Below are 23,903 nucleotides of genomic sequence, written 5' to 3' on the forward strand. Positions count from 1 at the left end.
CGAGGAAGGACTGGCTGTGCCTCCAGATCCCCTGTGACTCCCCAGCCCCTCTGGCTAGCCCAGCTAAGCAGTGACCGTGCAGGGCACCCCACAGGACACCTGCCAGGCACGGCCACTACGTGTGGAGCGAGAGAACGAGGGAAACCTTTCCTTGCGTTGCGTCTGCCCCTCACCGAGCCCCGCTCGGGAAGCCCGTCATTTCACCCCACTGGTCTTTCCAGACACCCCTCCTGTGTGCCAGGCGCCGCGCGGCGGCTGAGGACCCACGGTGGGTGAGGCAGACGGGGCCGCTGCCCACAGAGACCTTCCAGTCAGGGAGAGCGGCAAAGGGCCCATCCCTTCAGGAGAGACTCAGAGGTGGGGACACGGGGCGGATGGAATCAGACAGGGTGGGGGCCGCACGGAGGAGGTGCCACGCGAGCCGGGTCTGAGCACGGAGCGGGAGCTGGCCGGGCAAGGCCCCGGAGGATGGCGTTACAGGTGCAGCCCCCCGAGGTGGGACCCAGCCGAGCGTCGAGGAAGAGAGAGGAGGCTCTCGCCGCGGAGCCCTTCACATCCCTCCACACGGCACCCCGGTCCCGGGAAGCCCGGCTCCTTTGCTCACGGAGCCAGATGCCCACCCCTCCACTCGGGCACCCACTCCTCAGGCACTGCAGCCCGCGTCTGCACCTCGCTGGGCTGGGCGCCCCGGGAGGCCGTCTCTGCCTCCCACGCTGCGCCCCGCGGAGGCTCAGAGCACGTCCGCTGGCCGACTTCCTGAGTGACTGAATGGGCAGCGTCTGGGGCTTAAACGCACAGCTGGCAGGGCTGGGGCACGTGTGGTGGCAGCGTGTGCTGGGGTCTCGGGGTGACCAGGGACCCCCAGAGGGGGTGGGCTGGTTCCTAAGAGGGGACGACTGTCCCCATACAGCTGGTGTGACAGGAGGGGAGGGTCCCAGCCTGAGCCCTTTGGGGTCTCCAAGGAAGGAAGGAGAACCAACCTGCCACTATCCGGACATGCCCACGGCTCTCAGTGAAGCCCCCCGGGCCGGCCTGAACACCGTGCCCCAGAATTCACGTCCACCCGAACCTCTGAACGTGACCTTATTTGGAAAGAAGCTCTTCGCGCACGTAATTAGCTAAGATGAGGTCACACTAGATTAGGGTGGGCCCGGAGTCCAGTATGACTGGTGTCCGCACAAGAGGGGAATTTGGACACGGCCGCACACCGGGGAGCCATGTGTCTACAAGCCAAAAGACGTCCCACACTGCCCCTCCCCACCCCCCGCCCCAGAGGCTGCAGGGGCAAGGCGGGCTTCTCCCTGGAGCCTTCGGAGGGAGCAGGGCCCTACGGACACCTCACTTTCGGATTTTCGCCTCCAGGATTGTGACAGAATAGATTTCTATTGTTTCAAGTCACCTAGTTTGCGGTGCTTTGTTACAGGAAACAGGAAACTCATGCAACTCCCCTCCGCCGATCCCCCGGCCCCCGGCAGAAAGCCGCTCGCCCCAAAATGTGAACAGGCAGCCCACCCTCGGGGCAAATGTCCCGCCCCGGCCCCGCACCACGGCCCGGCTGGGAACGGGCCTCGGAGGGGTCCCCAGACCCCGGCCCCCAGCCCCGGCCTGGGAGAGGGCTCGCTTCCTGTCCCGCCTTCTTCCTGAGCGAATTGGGGTCCTCTGAGCGTAGCCGCTCGGAACGCGGGGAGGAAAAGGAAAACGTCCGTTTGCCCGTTAGTCACGGTTTCCGTCACCAAGAGGCCAGGGCCGTGGCCCCACCCTGCCGAGCGTCCCCTGGCCATCGTGGGAGCGCCCAGCTGCACCATCCACCCGCCTCCGGGGGCTGACCCGGCCCGGCCCCAAACCCCGAGCTTCTCCCGAGGCGCGGCTGGAGCCCACGGAGGCACGAGAAAGTTGTGTGGCATGTGGGTTCTGTGGGTGCGGCCAAGGGTTCCCCCTTCTTCCCCCATCTATTTTTAGCGGACAGGGACTCACTCACGAGCTGGGGCTGGGTGAGGCAGGCTGCCCGGGGGGGGGGGGGGGGGAGGGGGGCGGGACTCTGCGACGCTGGGAGCCTCGCAGGGAACAGGGGTTCCCGGGGGTCTGGCCAGGACGCACATCCTCCTGGGGACCCGAGGCCTCTCCGGGAGGGTTCGCCGGGCCCGGCAGCCCGGGACGCATTGGGCCAAGCGGGACGCGCCAGCACGGGGTCTGAGAGACGGGGGCTCACGGAGCGTCTGGGGGATACACCAAACCCTTCCACACGTGGCCTCGTGCCCCAGAGTCAGGAGGCGCGTGTGCCGGAGGAGATGCTGCATGGCGGAGCCGTATTAGCGAGTGCGGTGACTGTTCGTTAAGCACCCACTACATGCCACGCGTCTTCCACGCGTTGAGTCACGGGATGCGCATGGCTGCTGCTCCGCAAGCCAGGGCACGCTGCTCCCTGCTTCAGACTCTCCAGGGGCTCCTGAAACCCCTGAGAGAAAACCCCAGGTCCTCCTCACGCCACACAGCCCTGCGTGGTCTAGATCCGGACCCCACCCACCTCTCCAACGTGCTCATCCCCCCCTGCCCTCCTCGGTCACCCTGAAACGAACACACTAGCCCCCTTGTGCAAACATACTTAGAGGGCCCCGGCCACAGGACCTTTGCACGGGTCGCTCCTCGACCTGGACACCCTTCTCCTAGATAGTGGCATGACTCACCTTCTCACCTCAAATCACGGCTTCGCTCAGACATCCCCTCCTCCGAGAGGCCTCCCCTAGTACCCTGTCAAAATCAGCTAATCCTCGCCCCTCCGCCATCAATCACTCTCAACTATGTCCGTCACCTTATCCCCTTCAGGCCGCAACCAGAAATCATTCGTGTCTTCCTCTGTGTCGCAAACTAGAATTGGTTCCTTAAGAGCCTCTCTGTCCTCGGTCGCATCCAGGGCACACCTGGGACCGTGCCTAGCACCTACCGAACAGATGTTCTGGAACCGTTTCTTTAGATGAGCGAACCTGACAAAGATACTGACTCAGAGCGGCAGAGACACTCTCCCAAGATCACACGGCTCATGAGCTGAGGGGCACAGATTCGAATGCGGGCCAGGTCGTAGCACTTGGTTGCCCGGGCCGTCTTCCTCCGCAGGCCTGTGCAGCCTCAGACAGAGCAGCCAACGGAGGAAAACAAGGCAAGGCGGGGCCTGGGCTGAGACAGACAGCCAGCCGGAAACACAGAAGCCGAGCCCCGGGGCCTGGATTCACAGATGGGAGAAAAGGGTAACCTTCGGCCAGAAGGAGGGGAGGGAAAACCTCGGAGAAGTCCCCGATGCCAAATGTTACATAACTCCGGGACACGCTCTGCCTGCCCGCCCCATCTTGCTTCCTGCTGACGTCGCCCCGTGGCCGTGCTCGGGCCAGGCCTGGTGCAAAGCGGGAGGGGACACCCACTGACCCCCTGCTTCCCCTGCTCCTTCCTGCACCGGCCAAGGGTGACATCTCTTCCTGAGCTCCAGGCGGGGCCTGGCCGGTGGCCAGAGGCGGCTGCCGCTGCTTCGGGATCCAGGAGGCTGTATCTTCCTCCTGAGGCCCGGGGAAGGCCGGGGAGGGCGGGAGGCAGAGGTCGCGGAGGTCAGCAGCATCTTGTGGGGCCTGCTTGCACACCACAGTGACAGGGAACTCACCCCTGCACCACGGGTGGCCACCGGCAGGATGGTCGGACCCGGGCTGAGCCCCGCCTCCCGTGACGGGTCCCCGTATCCGCTCGCCGTGCTCCCTCCACTGCTCCCTCGAGGTCAGCTGGGAACGAGAGCCAGCCCCACATTCCCGAATCACCCTTCCTCACCAGTAAGTGGTCGGCAAGGCTCCCCATTGGCTGGCCTCAGCACACGGCCTGCTGACCCCCATCTACGGGTCCCACGTACTCGGTCCACTGCTCACCCAGCGCGACCGCCCTCGGCTGAGTCCCGCGTGAGCCACATCTGGTGGAGGACAGGCCCACGAAGGGAAGCTGACCGCCCCCCCCACCCCCCAACCCCGGCCTGGCCTCCCGGCCCCATCTCCCTGGTGAGGCCCACCCGCCAGGGCGCGGGGTTGGGCGACAAGGCGGGTGGGCGGCCTCCTCGGTCCGCTCGCTGCAGCTACGCCTCACCCGCCTCGCGCCCAGGCCTGCCTCCCGCCGACCCCACGGAACCGCGCAGTTCCTCCACCGGGCAGGGGAAGCCCACACACGGCCTGCCTGGCACGCACTGGGTGCTCAAGAAAGGCCCACTGAGCGCACGGACGCGGGATGCCCACGGCTCCCCGCGCCGACGGGGGGCGAGGCGCCGCCCTTGACCGAGAGCCCATCGCCCTAGGGTGGGGCCTAGTCTCCCCTCCGCTTTACGGAGGAGGAAACGGGGGCGCGGAGTGCTGAGGCCGCCACGGGGCTGGGGCGTGGGCCCTCCCGCCCGGAGCCCTGCGCTGTGCCGGGCCGCCAGCTGGCCTCGTCAGGCCGAGCGGCCAACCCGTGGGTCGGCCCGGGGGGCAGCCGCACCTCACATCCAGCCGACGCCCAGGGAGACACAAGAGCCCAGCCGCCGGGCACCTGGTGGCCACGAGGGCCACCCCGGCTGCAGCTCTCACCTGCGGGGCGCCGGCCCCGTGCCAGGCCCCGTTCTGAGCCCTCAGGTCCGTTCACAGACGACTCTGCCACAACGGCCCTTCGGGGTGGGCGCACGTATGGCGCCCGTTGCAGAGCTGGGAAAACCGAGCGCCGAGAGGACAAGCTGCTCGCCCGAGGTCACGCGGCTGCTAAGCGGCGAGATGCGGATCAGAATGCAGCTCTCTGGGGCCAGAGCCCCTGCAATGGCTGTTCTGCACACACCATTTGAGAGAGAGCACCCCCAAACGCCCCCGGGAAGGACAGAGGGTCAGCGACTTTAAAAGTAAAGGGGGTATTAAGGCCACTAGTGGGAGACAGGGCGGTCACCCTCACAGAGCAGGCACCCAGTTCTGCACAGGAGGTCATCCAGTCAGTCTTCACCTGAGTTCTCTGGGTAACGGCCGTTATTCCCCCACTTTAGGGATGAGGAAACTGAGGTTCGGTGGGTGAGGCTGCCACCTAAGGTCACACGGGTAGCAAGTCGTCAAGTCGTCAAGCTGGGACTTGACCCCACACACTGCACCATCCACCTTGCTGGGGTCTCTGGTCCTCCGACCTATGCTCTCAAGTCCTGGGGTCCCCGGGGTGCGGGGCGACCGTGCCCCGAGGACCTCTGGGAAGGGGGAGGCCTGTGACCCGACAGCCTGAGCTGTGGCTGGTTCTGTGTCCGTGCTGCTGGGAGGAGCAGGGGCTGGCCGAGGGGGAGGGGAAGGGGGAGGGGAGGGAGCAGAAAGACGTCTTTCTGTGCCTGGGAGATGCCGGGAACCACCCTCCCCCCTCGCCCGTCCATCTCTAGCCGGTGGGCACAGAGGCTGCCCGCCACCCCCCCACCCCCCCCACCCCCGGCATGAGCCCCTCCAGGCTGTTCCGGCTCAGCCGCCCTCCGGGCCCCGAGGATTTCAGCAGGCGTCCGACACAGGTGCTGTGTGGCCTCAACCCTCCCGGAGTCTCCCTCCCTGGGAACACCAGAGTCCTCGAAACTCCGGGAAAAAGCAGAGCTGCTCCAGGACGAGGGAGCATCAGGGACCGTCTGAAGAGGACGTGGGGAAGGTGAGGGTGGCCTGGCCTCACCACAGGTGACCGGGAACGGGGGACGGACGAGAGCCCCACCGAAGACCGAGGGTCGGCCTCAGCCCTGCCCGCAGGGGCACGGACAGGGTCTCCTCCGCCTCCAACTGCCAGCAGCTGCTCACACACTCAGTGCAGTAAAATCCCGTTCGAGGGGCCGGTGGGGGGGGGGGGGCCTTAAATTCCACACAGCGCTCATGCATGGCTCAAATGGGGTGATTCCGTCCCCGACCTGCCCGCCCCGCTCTGCGATCTCGGCAGTCGGTTCACCTTCTGAACCCCAGTGGGCTGCAGGGGGAGCAGTTGAGTGCTGCCTCCCGGGACAGGCTGCCACACTTTATACCCAGCAAGAGGCACCTGACCGGCGGGTGGGAGGGCCGGCGGCGAGGGCTCCCTGGGGAGGACAGCTGCGTATCCCCCTTCTTACACCTTCGTATCTACGAGGAAATACGCAGCCTGGTAATCACGGGCATGGGTCCCCAGATCATGCAGTTGTGGGTTCAAACCCCAAGTCGGCTGAGCCTCGGTTTCCCCAGATCGGAAATGGTGACGGTGTGTGGCGTGTCATGTCAGGGAAAGAAAGGAAAAGAAGACAAGACAGGACAGTTGGGAGAGACGAAAGAAAGAAAAGAAAGAAAGAAAGAAAGAAAGAAAGAAAGAAAGAAAGAAAGAAAGAAAGAAAGAAAGGAGGGAGGGAGGGAGGGAGGGAAAGAGAGAGAGAGAGAGAGAGAGAGAGAGAAGGAGGGAAGAGCCTGCCCCCACCTGGCCCTCAGTTCACAGTTAACAGCTGTGGAGGAAGCAAGCCTCTCTGTAGAGACCACTCCCGTGCTCAGCGAGGTGAGCCCGCCCCTTCTGTGCTCCTGGCCTCCCCTCGAGGCCTGAGGGCAGCAGGGCGCCTAGAGGAGGGCAGGGCTGGGCCTGCTGCCCGCCGTCCCCCCCCCCCCCACCTGTCCTTCCCTCCCCCCGGGCAGCCTGAGGGCCGTGAGGTCAAACGGGGGTGGGGGAGACGCTGGCTGGGGTCCTTCTGCCTCTGGGCCGCCATTCCAATGCACTGACAGTCGCGGTCCCTGGTGAGTCAGTGGCTGGACCCACACCCCCCAGCTGTCGGACCCGGGAGCGCAAGGCGGCGGAGGCGGGGCGCCGCGAGGGCGCGGCGGGCACGTGGGGCCGTCCCAGCGCCCAGACGGGGATTCACGGCACGGATCGTCCCTGCAGCCGTCCCACGGGTGCCGCTCCGCGTGGGGCCAGGGGCCGTGTCCTAGGCAAGGCGGGCCTGGAGGCGGGCAGCGGGGGACCCGGGCGGGGGGTGGGGGTGGGGGGGGTCACTCACCATCTTCAGCTTGTGCTGCTGCAGGATCTCGTCCAGGTTCTGCCTCTTCTTGTAGTTGAAGTAGAAGTTCTTACACTGAGATACGGTCTTGGAGCCCACCATCCGGGCGATGGCCGACCAGTTCCGGCCGTGTTCCAGAAGACCTGTGTGGCGGAGGGCGGCAGGTGAGGGGGGCAGGGCGCCCGTGCCCACGGCCTGGAGCCCCAGGCGGAAAGTGCCCCGATGACCAGGCCTGAGGCTCCCTGCTGGGGTCTGAGACTCAGGAAGGGGACGCGGCGGGGGCGGAGGGGGCTCCGGAGAGGCGGGGGTGGGGGCCCGGCCCCGGGAGGGGCAGGTAGGTGCCCGCCCCGGGTGCACCCACGCCAAGGCCACCGTCAAGGGTCCTGGGGGGCCGGGGGCGCAGACCCCGCCCGGGCCCCCACCTCTCTTGCCTCCCCTGGCCGTTGTGACCCGGCGCCGACACTCCCTCACAGCTGCAGATGAGGCCTCAGGCCTCGGGAGACAGGGCTGTTTTCCGGCCGCACCGGGCCAGGGCCAGGGAAAAGGAAGGAACGCGTGAGCGGGGGAGGGAGGGTGGGGTCCGGGGGGGTGTCAGCTGGAGCCAGGAGCCTCTTGACCCGGGTTAACTGGGCACATCCGGGGCCCGAGGCCCAGCATGGACTTGGGGCCCGCAAGGCTGGCTCAGGGGCTAGGGGCAGACTTGCTCCCCAAACACGAGCCCGATCTCCGTGAGCTTCTCACAGCTGCACACGCTCCTGATACGGGGAGAAGTCCCCGGGAACTGGCAGACTCCGCCCCAAAGCCACCTGGGTCAAGAAAGTTCTCTCCAGTCGCACAAACCCAGGCCAGAGCCGTACCTGCACCCCCCACCCCAACCCCACACCCGCCTCTAGTTTCGAAGCCGTCAGTACCAGACTCGGCAAAAAACGCGGCCCCCTCCCTGCACGTGGGAGCCGCAGCCAGGAAGCCTGGCCCCAGGTCTCAGTCCATCTGCCCACAGAGCTCCTGGCACACACGGGCATGCCCCGTGCGGCCAGGTCAGCCTGGGCAGGGAGGCCAGGAGGCAGGCTGACCCTGCGGACCCCCGAGGGCTGCAGGGCAGGACTGGGCCCCCACGAGGGCAGCAGGCAAGAAGCCTGACTCACGCTGCTGGGAGCACAGCAGCCTCTGAGCCCCGGAGCGAGGCTTTTAACGGCCAAAGAGCTCCCATAACGAAGTTTGAGGCCATTTTCCCTGCATCAAATCAAGCTGCAAGCAGGGAAGCGAAGACTGGAATTTTGCAGGGGCGCAGGAGCACGAGGAGCCAACAGGCTGTGTGCCGGCATTTTCCGTCATTCGTCCGTCCGTCCGTCCGTCCATCCATCCACCCCAACAGGTGCCGACTGCTTGCTACGTACAAGGCTCTAACAAAAATAAAGCTGCAACAAAAACAACATCAACGAACCACCACGTCACGTGGCCGAGTGACCCGCAGTTTGCAAAGCCCTTCAAAGACGCGGCTCCATGTCAGCCCCGCTGCCGAGGCCACGAGGCTCGAGGGGTCACGGCCACTCACGAGCTTCCGGGGACAGGCCAAGGGGCCGCGCGGGAGCGGGGACCCAGCGGGCTGGAGGGGGTGCCCGACCGACAGGCCGCCTGCTTCGCCGCGGAGGCTATGGGCCACGTGGCCCCACGGCGGCTCCTCAGGGTTCCTCAAGGACAGGCGCGGAGGGGGGGCTGGGGCATGGGATCAAGTGTAACCCGGCCCCCTGACCTTTCCCTCTGCCTGGGCCAGCAGCAGCTGCCACTTCCACAGAACCTGGCGGAGGACGACGGGACGCGAGTTTATTTATATTTCCCCAGCCAGGGCCAAGAGAGCCCAGGCAGACATGTCGGGCCGGAACCCCGGGCGGGAGAGGGCGGGTCTCCCATCTGGGACTGCCATCTGGGTGGGATGGGGCGGGGCAGGGGGGTGGGGTGGACAGCGAGGGCCCGGGGGGGGGGCAGCCGGACCCCAGCGAGGTGGACATTTCCAAACAGCACACAAGCGGAAAGGTGGCTTGGAGGCTGGCGGGGGTTCAGGGTCCCGATGGGGTCCGCTTGTGGCAGCAGCAACAGTAGGCGCTGACGAGGGTGGCGGGGTCACCCGGCCCTCCCCGGAGGCGGCGGTGGCTCACGAAGGAGCACTGGACCCGCCGTCCAGAAGCCCTGCCTCGAAAGTGCTGTGCGACCTCAGCCACCCCCTCTGTTCTCCGGGCCTCGGTTTCCTGGCTGCTGGGGTGAGTGTCCTCATAGCGCCGGCCAGGGGGCCCCCCCTTCTGGTTCCTGTTCCCCAGGTTGAGGGTGCCGGGCGCGGGGACGAGCACTGTAGACCTCACCGTGCAACCAGACCCAGCTGACAGCCCCCCACAACGCCCGTCCACCCAGAGACAGCGCCTCTGAGCATGTGCCGACCAAGACCCCCCCACCGCCACCACCCCGGGCCTGCCCCAAGCATTCCGGGGTCCTGCCCTCCCTCCCCGAGAGCCTCAGCCTGACAACCAGAAAGGCAGGGGGGAAGGGGCCCCAAGAGAAAGGGGTGGGGACGGGGCCCCGCGGGTGCAAAACTCCCGAGTCCCCGGCCCGGTGGCCACAGCCAAGTCCCTGCCACCAGCACCCAAAGCCGCCCCCGAGCCCCTCCTGGGGCCTCACTCACATCCTCTCATCTGCGTCTCCCCCTCGGCCAAGTTTTCCGGAAACATCCGGCTTGGAGGATGCTCCGGGGAGGAGCTGGGAGCAGCAGGCCGGGCCGGGAGGTGGGAGGCGGGAGGCGGGAGGCCGGGCGGCCGCGGTGCCGGCTCCGCGAGGCTTGTGGCTGGAGCAGGCTTGTGGCTGGCGTCTGCTCGGGCTCAGCTCTGCCTCACATCCTTCTGTCCAACGGCGGTGGCGGCGGCGGCGGTGGCGGGCGGGGGAGGGAGGGAGGGCGGAGGCTGGGAGGAGGGCGGGGAGAGCTGCTCCACACGCCCGCCCCTGGTGGCCCGGGGCTCCTACCGGCCGGCGGTCCTGACACCGCCTCCCCCCTCCCGGCGGGGCGGCTGAGGGTGCGCGTGGCGCCCTTCCCCACGGGGGCGGGCGGTGGGAAGCGGTCAGTTGTGTGCTCGCGCCCCGTGCCAGGCGTCACCAGGGCGCACGGTGCCCGAGGCTCCTCCGGGCACAAGTGCACCCCGGATGGACGCCCGGCGAGGGGTGCGGGCCAGGGGGCCCCCGGTCCCCAGACGCCCCCGCTGGGCGGAATCCGAAGAGCCGGGCCTGACGGGGCAGCCTCACTGCGCGCCCGGGCGCGATCTTCCTGCTGCCTGACCCAGCGAGACGCGTCGTCAGGGCTGAATGTGACCTCCAGACGGAGGCTCGCGGGAGCGGGCGGGCGGGGGAGCGTGGCAGAAGCCCAGGTTCAGAAGGGGCGGGCCAACTTGGCACCCGCTTCCCCCCTCCCTCTCTCCCCATCCGTGGCGGTGGCGGCGTCAGCAGCGGTAAGAACAGATGAGGGTTCAGGAAAACAGAGCTTCTCCACCCCAGCAGACGGGGAGCAAACAGCCCCTTCCGCTGTCATCCCCCTGCGCCACCGCCACCTGCGGTCTCTGTCCCCCCCCCCCCCCCCCCGCGCCCGGCCCGATGCTGCCACGGCCGGCCGGGCCCTCCGTGGGACCCCCTGGAGGCCCCGGGACCGCAGGAAGGGGGCCGCGCGCGCCTCCCAGCACCCGCCGGTCTGTGGGCGGGCGGGCCTGGCTCAGGATTCCGGGAGGAAGCTCGGGATCGGAGGAGATGAGATGAGACCTCCGACCACTGAGGATCAGGGGAAGGGCCAGGGTCCCCGAGCGGCGCTCGGCCGCCCAAGGGCCTCAGGACCACGGCTGCCTCTCCCTTCCCTCTCCTGGACGCCCCTGACAACCAGAGCCATCCGCCCCCCCTCCCCCCCCCCCCCCCCCCCCGTACAAACACCTGCTGGAGGTGTCGTGGGCGGCTCCCGGGAGGTTGAAAGTTAACGGGGTTGAACTTTGGAGCCAGATCCAGGTCGTGACCGATTTCTCCAACTCGAGGGTCAATGACCTGCCTGTCCCTTCAGCCCTCAGCCTCTACATCCTGCCCATGGAAACCCAAGGAACAACAGGCAGCCCTGAAGCCCGTGTGCACCCAGCCCTCATGCTGGGATCTCAACCATGTCCGGGATCTAGGACGTTCTGCCAAAGCCCCTCGCTCCACACCCTGCAGGGAGGTCCGAGTGAGCTTTTAAGAACGCCAATCCAGTAGTCGCGTCTCTCCTCTACTTAAAAGTCTCCTGATGGCGACCCAGGCCTCTCAGAATAAAACCCAAGGTCCTCGGGGTGGCGCAAGGCCCCGCAGAGCCAGCCTCGCCCACCGGCTGGCCCGATTCCTACCTGTCCCCTTACTCACTCCAGCCACCGGCACCTTTTATGCCCAGCCCTCGAGTGGGACCCAGGGCATTTGCACTACCTATTTCCTCGACCTGCACGGCTCTTTCGCAGCCCTGCCTCTGTCTTCCTCTGCTCCAATGATACCTCCTCAGAGAAGCCTTCCTTGACCGGTCTGTCTAAGCCACTGTCCTAGCCGCCCTGTCATCACGAGACTTTGTTCCCTCCGGGGCACCTCTCTCCCAAAATTAGCTGCTTGGCTCCACTGCTCCCTGACTGTCCTGCAACTGTCGGGCATGTGGGAGGCACTTGGCAAACGAACACAGCTCCAGATACCTGGAGTGTCTGGGTGTGGGGGGCCCACCAGATGTCCCACGCCACCCCGGCCGCCTCTTGCGGGCTCTCGGGAAGGAGCTCCTGAGAGCAGCGGACCGAACGTTTATCCCAGCGGCGTGCCCTGGACCCTCACTAGACGGGGCCCGGGGCAGTGCCCACCTCCTACGCCCAGGGCCGTGCCCACAGGCCTGCGCCCCAAGGCTACATAGTACCGATGTCCCCTGCGGTCTGGATTCCCCGACCCCACTTCTAATTTCTAAGGAAAGAGTTTCGTTCTGAAAAGTCAGGAGGCAGGAACTAGGAAGTGAAATTGACCAAGACAGGAAGTCAAGCCAGGAGGTCTGAGTCACACACTTGGAGCTCCGAAAGAGACGAAGAACAGTGGGTGGCCGCAGGGCTCACTGCAGGAGAGGCGGCTCAGCATCATGGCTGGGGGGGGCTGACGGTGGGGGGCTCGGCCGGGCCGCTGTCTGCTCTTGGCCAAGCTCGGGGGGGAGCTTCCCATGCACCTTGCAGGGGCCTGTGATGAACGGTTCTCACGGGAGCAGGGACTCTGCCCCCAGAGAGGCCCCTGTCCCTGTCATGTCCCTGCCCCGGCTCCCTCTGGAGGTCCCGGCCACAGGCAGCGCTCTCCCTTGAGGGTCTGTGAACCCCCAGCTCACCGCCACCGGTGAGCTCCGATACCCAAGGCAGGGAGGGTTCTGGAAGTCCTCCTGGCCCCGGGGATGTCACAGCTGTTCCGTCTGGAAGCTAGCCCCCCCCCCCTTCCAGGAAAGGCACAGGCTCCCCAACCCCAGCCAGCCCCTTCCTACCCTGAGGCTTTCTGTTCCCTCCATGGAGAGCACAGGGTGCCCGCAAGAGAGACACATCCACACCCCTCCTGCCAGCTGCCGTTTCCAAAAGAAACTCCGGTTCGTGAAACAAAATTTTCTACCCAAAACACTGTCGAAGGAGAGGAAAAAACTCCCGGCAGGCTTCGTCCTGAGTCATAGCACTTCCTTCTTTCAGAAACCCCAAGCCCTGGGTGGGTTGGATGTGGACTCAGCCACTCAGCTGGCAACCTTGTCGGGCACCGACTGCATGTCAGAGCTTCCAGAACTCTGGCCAGCCCTGAAATCCCACGAGGAGCCTGGCTAGACACCTTCATACCTGAACTTTGACTTACCTACCTTTTCCTTCTTAAAAGCACCGCCTGTGCTTTTAAGAATAAGCCCTGATGCCCACGTTAGCCCGTTTCATCACATCCGCGCGAGTCATCGGCAGAGTGTCAAATAGCAACCTCTTCCCCTCACACACGATCAAGCAGACACTTCGGAGGAGAAGAAATCACCTGGGTGGGACCCCACGTCGCCTTGCCTGACACTCTGGCAAAATGCCACGTTAGGCGCTCAGCGCCCAGTCTGCCCACGGAGCAGGGCGCAGAGCTCACCCCCGGGGCTCCTCACTCAGCCCTCCGGACCTAAGTCGCGTCTGTGTGCCTGTGCGGGCGTGCACACGTGGACGTTCGCACCCGTGCAGAGCTCGCCCGGTGGAACAATTCGCGCGCAAACAGGCCTCATGGCGACTGTGCCCGCTGCCGCGCGTCTCTCTCCGCGAGGGGTCCCCGGCTTGGACGCGGCTGTGTGCCTCTCCCTCCAGGGGGCGGAGGTGGGCCGGCAGGGGCCTCACCATGTCTTCAAGGGGGCAGACGAGGACCAACAGGGGCGTCCGGAGCCTCTGCCCCCTGAGCCCGCCCCCCACCACGAGGTCACGCAGGAACCGGCTTTCTCCTCCTTCCGAACCCGCCAGGCGCCAGAAGCCTCCGAGTCGGGAGGCAACCGGCCCGAGACGCGGCACCACCTCTGCAGCGGCCCAAGGGCGTGCTGCTCGCCGGCGTGGGCCCCGGGGTGCCGCGCCGTCCGTCCCCTCCAACGGCCCTCTCGGCACCGCCACCCCTACGCGTCGACCCTCCTCAGGCGCCCCCTCGGAGGGGCGGCCCCCGTGCGCCAGCCGCCGCGCCACACTGCCTGTCACGGGGCTCGCGGGCCACGCGCGCCGCCCCTCGCCCGTGCTCCCCGCCGCGGGGCGCTTCGGCGATGGACACGCGTGGGGGGGGGAGGGCCTGCTTTCCCGAGCTCCGTGGCGGGGGGGCTCACGCGTCCTCTCCCCGAACCTCAGACTCTTCATCCGTAAAAACTAATTAAACCCGCCAGTGTGCACAACCAGCACTTTGGAGGTGCAAAGCCATTAGCGGTTTCTCCTTCACTCTCCGTGAAAGCGGGGGGCGGGGCAGGGATCCAGTCCTGCGGGCGGAGCGGGCCGGGAGTTTCCGAGAGAGAGAGAGAGAGAGAGAGAGAGAGAGAGAGAGAGAGAGAGAGGTCCGGGGGCCCGCCTCTGCTCCATCCGGCCCGCGGGCCTCGCCCGGGGGCCCCCAGAGACCCCGGCCGCTCACCGGGCCTCTCTCTCCCGTCGCCAGGCGGGCCACTTGAGGCCAGGGAGGGGCTGGCAGCGGGGAGCCAGGCCAGCGCCCACTGCTGGTCTGGAAAGGCGTGACCAGGGGCTTCCCCGCCCCCTCCGCGGCTGGCGCCCCGCCCACCACCGAGGCGGCGGCGACGACGACGACGACGACGACGACGACGACGACGCCGGGGGCCGGCGTGTGCCACTGCCTGCAGAGCCCCGGGCCTCCCGCACAGCTGGGTCGAGACTCCGAGCCAGGCCAGGCTGACCTTTCCCAGGGGAGCTAGAGCCTCCCGGCCCGGCCCGGCCCGGCCCAGCGCCTGGCCTGCCCCTCCTGCCCAGCATGGCGCTGAGCCTGGGGGCAGGCAGCCAGCTCCACGGAGCCGCCCGGTCCCCGGGGAGGCCGCTTCCTCCACACGCTGGGTCCCTACTGGGTGTGAGCTCCAGGGCAGGCAGCCCCGACCGCACGCACACGAGAAGGGAAGGTGCCCACCTGCCCGCCTAGACCCCGCAGCTGCCGTGTCCGCTGCCCCACTCCCTCCCCACGCTCTTAGAAAAACGGCCAAACTCTCCTCCACGGCTGCTAAGGCCCAGATCCCAGTGGCCTCTCCACCTCTTCCCTCTCTCCCCGTCACTCTGCGTTTCAACATCTTACTCGACCACGCTGCCTCTGCCACAGGGCCTTTGCGCATGCTGTTCCTTCGGCCGGGATGCTTTCCCTCCCTCGCTATCTTATTGATAGCAGCCGAGCCCCACGGACTAACTCATTCACACCTCACACCAGCCCCGTTCCTACTCTGCTACTCGAGGATCTGGGTTCAACTTCCAGCTCCGCCAATTAATAGCTGTGTGGCCTTGGGCCGCTCACTGAACCTCTGTGAGCCTCAGTGTCCCAATCTGAATAAAAGAGCTCGTAACAGCACCTGCTTCATAAAACTGGTCGGGATGACGTGACTTTAATACACGCAAAGCCTTTAGCGGCTCTTTGCACCCAGGAATGCTGACAAGTACTTAACGGTGCCGCTCAATCGCGTCGTGCTCTGGGTGCCAGCCCCAGGGCCCCTATTTCGGGGCACCCTCTCTGGCCCGGTGGAACCTCCTCCAAGCGCCATTCTGCACCTGCTTGGCAGGTCATGTGCCTCCAGCCCACTTCTGGGATGTGCACCTAGGGAGCCAGGGCCCCGAGAGGAGCGGACGCTTGTTCAGGCTCACACACCCCTAGGGGGCAGAGCCGGGACTTGAACTCGCAAGAAAGGCTCCCAAGTCTCTGCATCAGACTGCAGGCCTACCGCCTCTGAGCGCCTGCTGTATACTAAGACCCGCACATGTATGGTGTGATGCCCCTGGGGGATGGCGTCCTAGCCACGTGGCCACAGCACAAGAGAAACGAGGCCAAGACAGAGATGGGCCAGGCCGAGGGCACACGGCTGAGGGGCCGGTTGACAGGGAACTCGGCCTGCCTACGACATCACCGCCCTAAGCTCTTCTGTTTTTTGCCTGCTTGTTTCTTGCCCCAGCAGAACCACACTGGGGGCTGCACTGGCCTGAACAGTGTTCCCTCCAAATTTCATACCCACCTGCTGCCTATAAAGGTGACCTTACTGGTAAAAGACTCTCTACCGATACGATCAAATTAAGAAATTAAGATGAGGTCATCCTGGATTGGCGGGGGGGGGGGGGGGGGGGGGGGGGGGGAGGTCCTTGTAAGAAGAGGGGAATGTGGACAGACACACAGGGAACACGGCCGCGTGAAGACAGAGACAGAGCCGGAAGAGCTGTGCTCACAAGCCAAGGAGCGCCAGGGATCAGGCGGCCCCTGGAGGCTGGAGCAGGCGAGGCACGACTCCTCCCTAGAGCCCTGAAAGGGAGCACGGCCCTCAACTTTGACCTCTGGCCTCCAGAGCTGTGAGAGGATGCGCTTCTGTTGTGTTGAAGTCCCCACGTTTCTACGTTGTCATGGCAGAGCTCCAGGAAACTCACACAGTGGGCGACACTCGAGTTCTCACCATACCGATGAGGGAGCTACGGCACAGAGAGGTTGATGGACTTGCCTGAGGTCACAGAGCCAGAAGGTCTGGTTTCTCTCTAGGCACGGGGGGCCCTCTGCAGCTCAAGCTTTAAGGCCAGGCTGCTGGCAGTTTGCTGGGATGCTCTAGGCAGGCTCGGTGCCCTCAAGGCCCCGGGGGCAGCTGGCTTCTTACTTCCCGGGGCTCCCAGGGGAGGGTCCGGGCTGGCTGATCTCCGGGTACCCCTGCCCTGCGCTGGGTGAGGCACAGGGTCGATGGAAAGGACGGGCAGGAGGACGAGTGTGTGCCACCTGCCTGCGGTGCAGCTGTTTCTTGGGTCCCTTCCTGGGTTTCTGAGGTCCAGACAGGGGCGGGGAGGGGGCCCCACAGCGTTCCTAGCCTCCTGCCCCCCCCCTCCCCGCCCCCACCCATCGCGGAGAAAGAGCCCCGCCCCTTCCCACCGCCGCCGGGAACACACAGCCATTAGCAGCCACCCTGAGCAGTAATTGTCCAGATTGCGGTAATTCACGGCAGACGAGCAGCTCATCGCATTATTACAAATGTCACTGAGCAGGGCCTCGGCGTGCGCGGTCCCCGGGGGGTTCTCGCGCCGCCGTCTCCGTGGGCAGGACCCAGGATGAGCTCACTGCCGCCGTGAGGACCCAACCTTGAGACAGTGGGGCACACTCCCGTCTCGGCTGGTGAGTCATCCCCGCCGACCTCCCTGTCCCCAGCTCTGCCCTTCCCAGAGGGAGAGAGGACAGCCGCCCACTTGGCTGACTCCGGTTCCCAGGCAACAGGGAGGCGGCCGGGGCCGGGGCTGCCGTGACAACAGAAGACGCTGCGGGGGGTGAGGGGCCGTGGGAGCACGGGCTGGCGGTCCAGGCGCGTGCACGTGGAGCCCCTCACTCTCGGCGGGGGCGGGGGGGGGGGGAGCTGCCTGGGCACAATCACTGCCAAAGGCAGAGACTCAGAACAATTGCCAGACGTTCCCAGCAGCTCTGTTCACAGTAGCCAAAAGGTAGGAACAACCACGTGACCCGCGGCCGACGGATGAACGAACACATCAACAGGATGCGGTCCGTCCACATGGCGGGATAGAGCTCCGCCGTAAAAAGGAGCGAGGCCCCCACGCGACGGAGCGGACGGACCTCGGGAACACGACGCAGAAGACCGTCCTGCAGGACGCCACTCGTGCGAGAGCCCAGACCAGGCAAATCCACCGCGACGGAAAGGTCGGCGGACGCCAGAGGCTGCGTGTGACAACCCGTGGGCACGGGGCTTCCCGTCTGGGGTGATAAAACGCTCCGAACGAGACGGAGGGGACGGCTGCACAAGGCTGCGAATGTCCCTTGTGCCACTGAATCACACGCTCTCGAACGGTCAAAACAGCGAATTTTACATTCTGCGTATTTTGCCAGAATTAAACGAGGAGGAGAATAAAAAATAAATCACGCGGTCTCCGTGAAAGCGAAGTCTCCTGCGCTCAGTGGTGCCGTCTGCGCTGGGACCACAAAGCGCACAGAGAACAGACAAGAGCAACAGTGCGGCCCCCCCGTGGGGCGAACGGCACCCCTGTGCCCTGAAGCCAGAGACGCCGCCCGGCCCCCGTGCGCCCTGCTCTGACCTGCTGAGCAGCTCTCCCCTCCCAGGGCAGCGCCTCTCCCGAGGGCCGGGACTCTGGAAGGTGGGGGGGGGGGGGGGGGGGGCCAGACAGGAGCCAGCGGGGAGGGGCCTGCTCCTGGTAGGATTCTGAAACTTCAGGGTGGCGCACTCAGGCCCCCTTCCCGGGGTGGAGGGTGGGGGGCAGGGCAGACAGCCCCGTCGCGGCCTCCGTCCCGGCTCCGCCTGGAGGCCACACCGTCCTCAGACTCGCCTGCCCCCGTGTGCCCAGGGCCCTCGCTAGAAAGGCCATCCATTGCTCCGCGAGTCACGTCCTGGAGCTCCGGGCGCCAGAAGCTGCACGTCAGCGGCAAGGCCTCGGTAGGGCCAGGAGGACGAGGGCCGGAGGCCTGGGCCTGCTCCCAGCCCCTCCACACATCAGCTCCGGGACCCTGGCCACCCTGGCCTCGCTCCTGACTCGGTCCTCTGTGAGCCGGGATGGACAGGAGAGCCACCCCTGATCTCGGGGCTGAGATCAAAGCAAGTGAGAACAGGCAGGCACATGGGGCTCGGGCACCACCCGGCCTCAGCCTTCCTGTTGGCACTGGGCTCGGGCAGGGGAGGAGCAGGCCAGGGACAAGGGGGATCCACAGGATGCAGCCCGACACTGCAGGGGCCACCCTCGGGACCCTCGATGCCTGCAACCTCTAGTCCCCCACGGTTAATCCGGAAGCCTCTCCCGTGTCACAGGTGGGGAAACTGAGGCACGGAGCTGGGTCACTGAGCCAGGAAGCGGAGGACCCGGCTATTGCGGCTCCACTGAACACACAGGTGGCTTCTAAGGCAGGACGTAAGGTCAGCACCACAGCACGTGGCCACCAGCCCCCTGTAGCCCCGCCTCCCGGGGGAGAACGCCACCAGTGGGGGGCGGGGGGGCTACAGCCTGACCCCGTGACCCCACCGTGGTGACTGCTGGAAGCTCTGTGCCTCCCCTCCGCGAGGCCCACGTGTGCTGCCGCCACTCTGTCTACGGGGCCACAGTGCGCTGAGCCCAGAGGCAACAGAAGCCGCCTACTGACCTCGTACACAGCATGAGCCGCACGGTTTCCGAGCCACGCCTCGACACCGCCAAGGGACCCGCCGCGGAGCCCGGCGACGCAGCCACACGGACCCCTCCTCTGGAGGGCAAAACCGAGACTCCCGGGAAACGGCACGAGTCGGAGGACGCCCCAAAGCGGAGGCTGCCCCTCCGGATGGCACCAGAGGCCCCCGTTCAAGGCCCGGTGGGTCGCCCGCTCCCCAGCACGTGAGCTTCAGGACCCGGATGCAAACCGAGAGTGGTCAGAGCTGCGGAGGCGCTCACCTTTCTTGGCGGTCTCCATCTCCTCCTCCGTCCAGCGAGAACTCTCGTTCATCTCCATCGAAGCTAGAAAGGAAGGTGGGGCGCGTTGGCAGAGGCCCAGGGGGCGATCCCGCTGGGGCTGGGGCGCCGTAAGGAGCCCGTTTTGCAGGCAGAACTCACACTGAGATGGCCCAGGGCCTCTACTGTGAAAAGCTGCATCTGCACGCACGAGGTCGGGGAGGGGGCGCCTCCCCCGAGAGCACGGCGACCGCACGAGGGGCACAGGGACCAAGAATGCCAGCTTCGGGTGGGCGGGGACCTCCTCTGAGCTCGGACTCGTCGGGGGCCGGATGGGTCTTTGCCGTGACACCCCCCTGGTTGACACCCACCAGGTGTCCCTAGTCCCCACTCCAACCGTGACAACCAAAGCTGGTTTTGGACACGGCCAATTGCCTCCTGGGGTTTAAAAGGCCCCTGGCCAAGCATGCTGCTCTGCGGGGTGAGTGACACGGTCCCCCCGGCTCCCCCCGTGCAAGGATGAGGCTTTACAAGGGACTGCGACCCTGGACATCGGGCAGAGTCGGCCAGGCCTCTGCAGTGGCACTGTTTTCGGGTCTCTCCCCCAAGTTCCCCGAGACAGACGCCTGGGTCTTTCCCTGCAAATTGCTTAAGATCTCCTGAAGGGGGCAGACATGAGGGACCAGCTTCATGGACCCAGCGCCCGGAACAGCACCAGGCCAGCCTGGAACTACCAGGCTCGGTAGAGGCCAGCCGACCAGTGGTAGGGGAGTTCCAGCAGGAGGGGAATGAGAAGGAGCAGCTCAAGGCAGGAGAGGGGAGACGGCCCCCACCCCCCTCCCTGGGCGGCTTCCCCCCTCCCTGCTACAACAGCCTGCAATCCCTTCCTTCCCAAGGGACCCTCAGAGGGAGGCTGTGAAGTCTGAGCTCAAGGTGTTAACTGCCACTGGAGGGCCCAGGGAGGTGTTTTCCACCCAGCAATCTAGCCCCACCCAGCATCGGCCTGGGGGCCCAGAGGAGCTTCCCAGAAGTTAGGCCGCGGAAACTGCTGCCCCCGGCCTCCAGGCACCAAGGCGTAGTCACAAAGGCCGGGAGTGTGACAGGAGTCACGTGAAATTTGTGGCCAACGGGGCTGGTCTGAATTCCAGCTAACTCCATGAATGTGGAGGTGACATCCTTTCTCTAAGCCTCAAACAGCCCATCTATGAAATGGGTATGAATTACCTCCCACAGGAAGAAGGGACAGACCCTGGGTGTCGGGTAGGGGGCAACTGTGAGAAATGAAATATCACCTCCATCAACTCAACTCCCACCCTAGGAAGGCACCCTGGTGCCTGGGGCCTGAACCTGAGCGCTCAGGGCCCAGGGTGGGGGCTCCCCCAGAGGCGGGAGGGGCGGGCCCCTCAACAGCCAAACACCACTGCGGAGATAAAGGACACACGTTGGCTGCCCCCCTGTGGCCGAATGGGAGAACTGCTACTCAATTTGTCTCTCCCGCCCCCAACCCCAACTTGGGATGGGGGGGGTGAGGCTCAGACCCGCCGAGCAGGAGAAACTGAGGCCCACGGGAGGGAAGTTGGAACCCGGGTGCCTACCAGGGCTGGGGGCGGGGACAGTCTACGCCCAGGCCCTTCTAAAAAGGGGTTGCAGCTACGACAACCGCTCCCTGGCGCAAGTGGGGGCCAAGCGCGGCCAGATTTTCCAATTAGAAAACAGAACCTAAAGTGGAGATCTAGACTTTTACGTGAGCCCTCCAGGCCCGGGGTCATCGGGGCTGATGGGCGCTGAGCCCTTCCCAGCCCCACCAGCCGTCGTAGGCTCTTCCCACACCCGGCCCCCACACGGCAAGCGCGTGTGCAGACGAGGGCCCTGGAGCACAGAGAGGGTCAGGAGCTGGCCCCGGGTCACACAGCGAGTTCGGAAGCCAAGGCCGGGCCTCGGAATCCACCGCCCTCCCTGGCCGGCAACTCACCCAGCTCGGCGCTCTGCTGTGGGGTGACGGCCTCCTCACTGTTGGCCTCGTTGGCCATGGAGCGGGTGATGCGGCCTTTGCGTCTCCCCTGGCTGTTGGCAGTTTTCCGGCCTTTAGAGGCCACTGCCTCCTTCTCATCGTTGTCCTCCCCAGAGGTGTCGTCCGTCTTCTCCCTGAAGGCCAGAGAGGGAGACAGGGGTAGCCTCGCCTGAGCCGGGAAACCAGACGACGGCTGCAGGCGAACTGCTTCCGTCAGCTCGGTGGGCGCGGGCCGCCAGAGACCTGTGCGGCTCAGACGCCGGGAAGCTCGGGCTGAGGGCCGGCGAGCAGCGGGCCGCAACCCTCTGCACTCGCCGGACGAGGGGCGTGGGCCGCCGGCTCCCTGCGGCGCCCCTGTATCCACGCAGGCGGAGGTGCGAGCTGGCGGCTGTCACGACCCGACTCCCCAGACGAGGGGCGTGGGCCGGCAGGTAACCGGGTGGCTCCGCGGGCACGAGTCGCTGTCCGCCTGCCAGACCAGCTCACGTGCCACACAGACGTACTGCCGTCTGCCCGCAGGCCCGCTGGCTCAGCCGCGTGGGGGGCGGCCAGGTCCCACCCACGAGGCCACTCGACCCCCCGCCCCGAAGCAGAGACACCCTCGGCGGGGCTCGAGGCCCACAGCAGCTCTGTTTGCTTGCGGTACCGGGACGGATCGCTGGGCCTCGCAGAATACCCAAGAGGGAAGGCTCCTGCCGGGCTTCTGCAGGCCGGGCCAGGCACGGGGGCGTGTGCGGGTGACCTCGGGACCCGGGGCCGGGGCTTTCTCCGAAGCCGACGCGGGACGCTCAGATTTACACCCCACCTCCCATTCGTCTTCCTGAAGGCCCCCCCTGCACGTCTGGGACACAGAGGGTAACGAAGCCAGATGTTCTCCGAAGCCACATGCCTGAGCCCATGCCAGGTACCTGGCACAAAGCCGTGCCCGCCCCCCTTTCTGGAGCCAATCTCCGGCTGGCTGTGCTCGGCACCCGCCCCTGGCAGGCACGGGAGGCTGTGCCTTGATCTGCAAGAACTCACGCTGACAGCGATAATTCTAAAGGTGAGGGCAGGGCCCGCCTGCATACCTAGTCCTTCCGCCAGCTCCTCTGATTGTCCCCCTTCCCCCGCCTGGCGTCTCAGGAGACTTGGTGGAGGAGGGGGAGAAGATGAGGAGGCCAAGAGCTCCCAAGTCATTGCCTGGATTTATTAGCTCAGGAGTAGAGCTCAAATGAGCTATCAGTCTCGGAGGTCTCCAGAGGGTTGGAGGAGGCAAGGGCGGGCGGGGGGGGGGGGGGCGGCAGGGGGGGAAGAGCAGGCTTCCGGAAGGGGGGCTGTCAGGTTCAGACGGAGCGGAAAATCCTCCCTTCCCGGCAGGCAATCCGCAGCTGCCGAATGGCTCGCCTCAGGTGCTTCGACAGAGAGGGCCCCCCCCCCCCCCGGCTCGAGCTGAGTCCAGGCCACCTCCCCGCCACCCGAGGGAGGGGGCCAGGCCATGGCGGGGCGACGGGGCGGCCTTACTTGGTCAGCTCCTCCTTGTCGTTCTCCACGTCGGGCTTCTCCTCCTCCTTCTCAGCCTCCTTGTCCTTCTCCTTCTCATCCTTCTCCTCCTGGTTGCTCCGGGGCATTTGCTGCTGGTGCTGCTGCTGCGGGGGCCCCGGGGGAGGCCGAGGGAGGGAGGAAAACGGCGAGGCAGGTGAGCCTTTGCGCCTGGGCTGAGTGCGCCCGCAGAGCGGGAACGGGACGCAGCCAGCCGCAGACGCCACAGCCGGGGGCACCGCAGCCCACGGGGTCCAGGGAGGCAGGAGCCCCAGGGCCAGGCGTAGACGTCGGAAGCCTGGACGCCTCCAGGACTCCTCCCGACTCCTCCACTCGCGGGCTGTGTGACCCTGGATGAGGACCTTAACCTCTCTGTGCTCTGACTCCTCCCTTGCGAAGCTGGGCTGTTCCGCAGGCCCACCCCGGCCGGGGGCCGGGAGGCCGGAACAAGAGATCCCCGACACGAGTGGGGTCTGGCACGGCTGTTCAAGGGGGGCCGAAGCCACCACCGGCACGGGGAGGGCTGCCGGTCAGGCTTATTAGGCCAGAGCGGGGCGAGCACCGGAGAACCTGGGGACGCATCCCTGACGAAGCTCGGGCCACCTCGCAGCCCATCGCCACACCCGTAAAATGGGCAGGCGGGGAGGGGAGCCGGGGGCCCGGGCCCACGTGCAGGTGCGGGCTGCCGTGTCGAGGGTCCACTGCCTGCCGCAGGCTTGCTCTGCTCGCGTCCAGGGCGAGGCTCTTTCACCTCCTCCCAGGCCTGTTTCCTCTGCTGCCCCTCGCACCGGGCCGCGGGGCCTGCCCTCAGCAGGACGGGGGAGGAAGTGAGGGCGGCCGGCTCCTTCCCGGGAGGCTGCCCGACTTCCTCCTGCCCTGCTGAGTTTCTTTCAAAGCACCTGCTGTTTCAGGGCGCCCGGTGGCTCAGTCGGTTAAGCGTCCGACTTCGGCTCAGGTCATGATCTCACGGTTTGTGGGTTCGAGCCCCACCTCAGGCTATGAGCGGCCAGCTCAGAGTCCGGAGGCTGCTTCGGATTCTGTGTCTCCCTTGCTCTCACTCAGTCTCTCTCTCTCTCTCTCTCTCTCTGTCTCTCAAAACTAAGTAAACGTTACAAAAACCATTTAAAAATTAAAAAAAATAAATAAAGCACACGCTGAGGCCACCCCAAAGTTCTCCCTGCGGGCAACTGCCAGACCAGACCACCTTTCCATCCCAGTGAGCCAAGGGAGACGAAAACAA

At 66.0% G+C, this 23,903-nt stretch overlaps 1 protein-coding gene across 1 annotated transcript in view; it reads right to left on the reverse strand.

Annotated features, from left to right (window-relative positions):
- Window positions 1–23,903, reverse strand: part of NCOR2 (nuclear receptor corepressor 2) — a 210,384-nt gene that overhangs the window by 44,376 nt on the left and 142,105 nt on the right. The window contains exons 22-25 of the mRNA XM_058691634.1: window positions 22,646–23,194; window positions 21,107–21,279; window positions 19,138–19,200; window positions 7,004–7,146 (exon numbers count right to left, since the gene is read on the reverse strand). Coding sequence (XP_058547617.1) covers window positions 7,004–7,146; window positions 19,138–19,200; window positions 21,107–21,279; window positions 22,646–23,194 — 928 coding nt within the window. The remainder of the gene's footprint in view (window positions 1–7,003; window positions 7,147–19,137; window positions 19,201–21,106; window positions 21,280–22,645; window positions 23,195–23,903) is intronic.

Source organism: Neofelis nebulosa, chromosome 11 (genome assembly GCF_028018385.1).
Source record: "Neofelis nebulosa isolate mNeoNeb1 chromosome 11, mNeoNeb1.pri, whole genome shotgun sequence".
Classification (NCBI taxonomy): domain Eukaryota; kingdom Metazoa; phylum Chordata; class Mammalia; order Carnivora; family Felidae; genus Neofelis; species Neofelis nebulosa.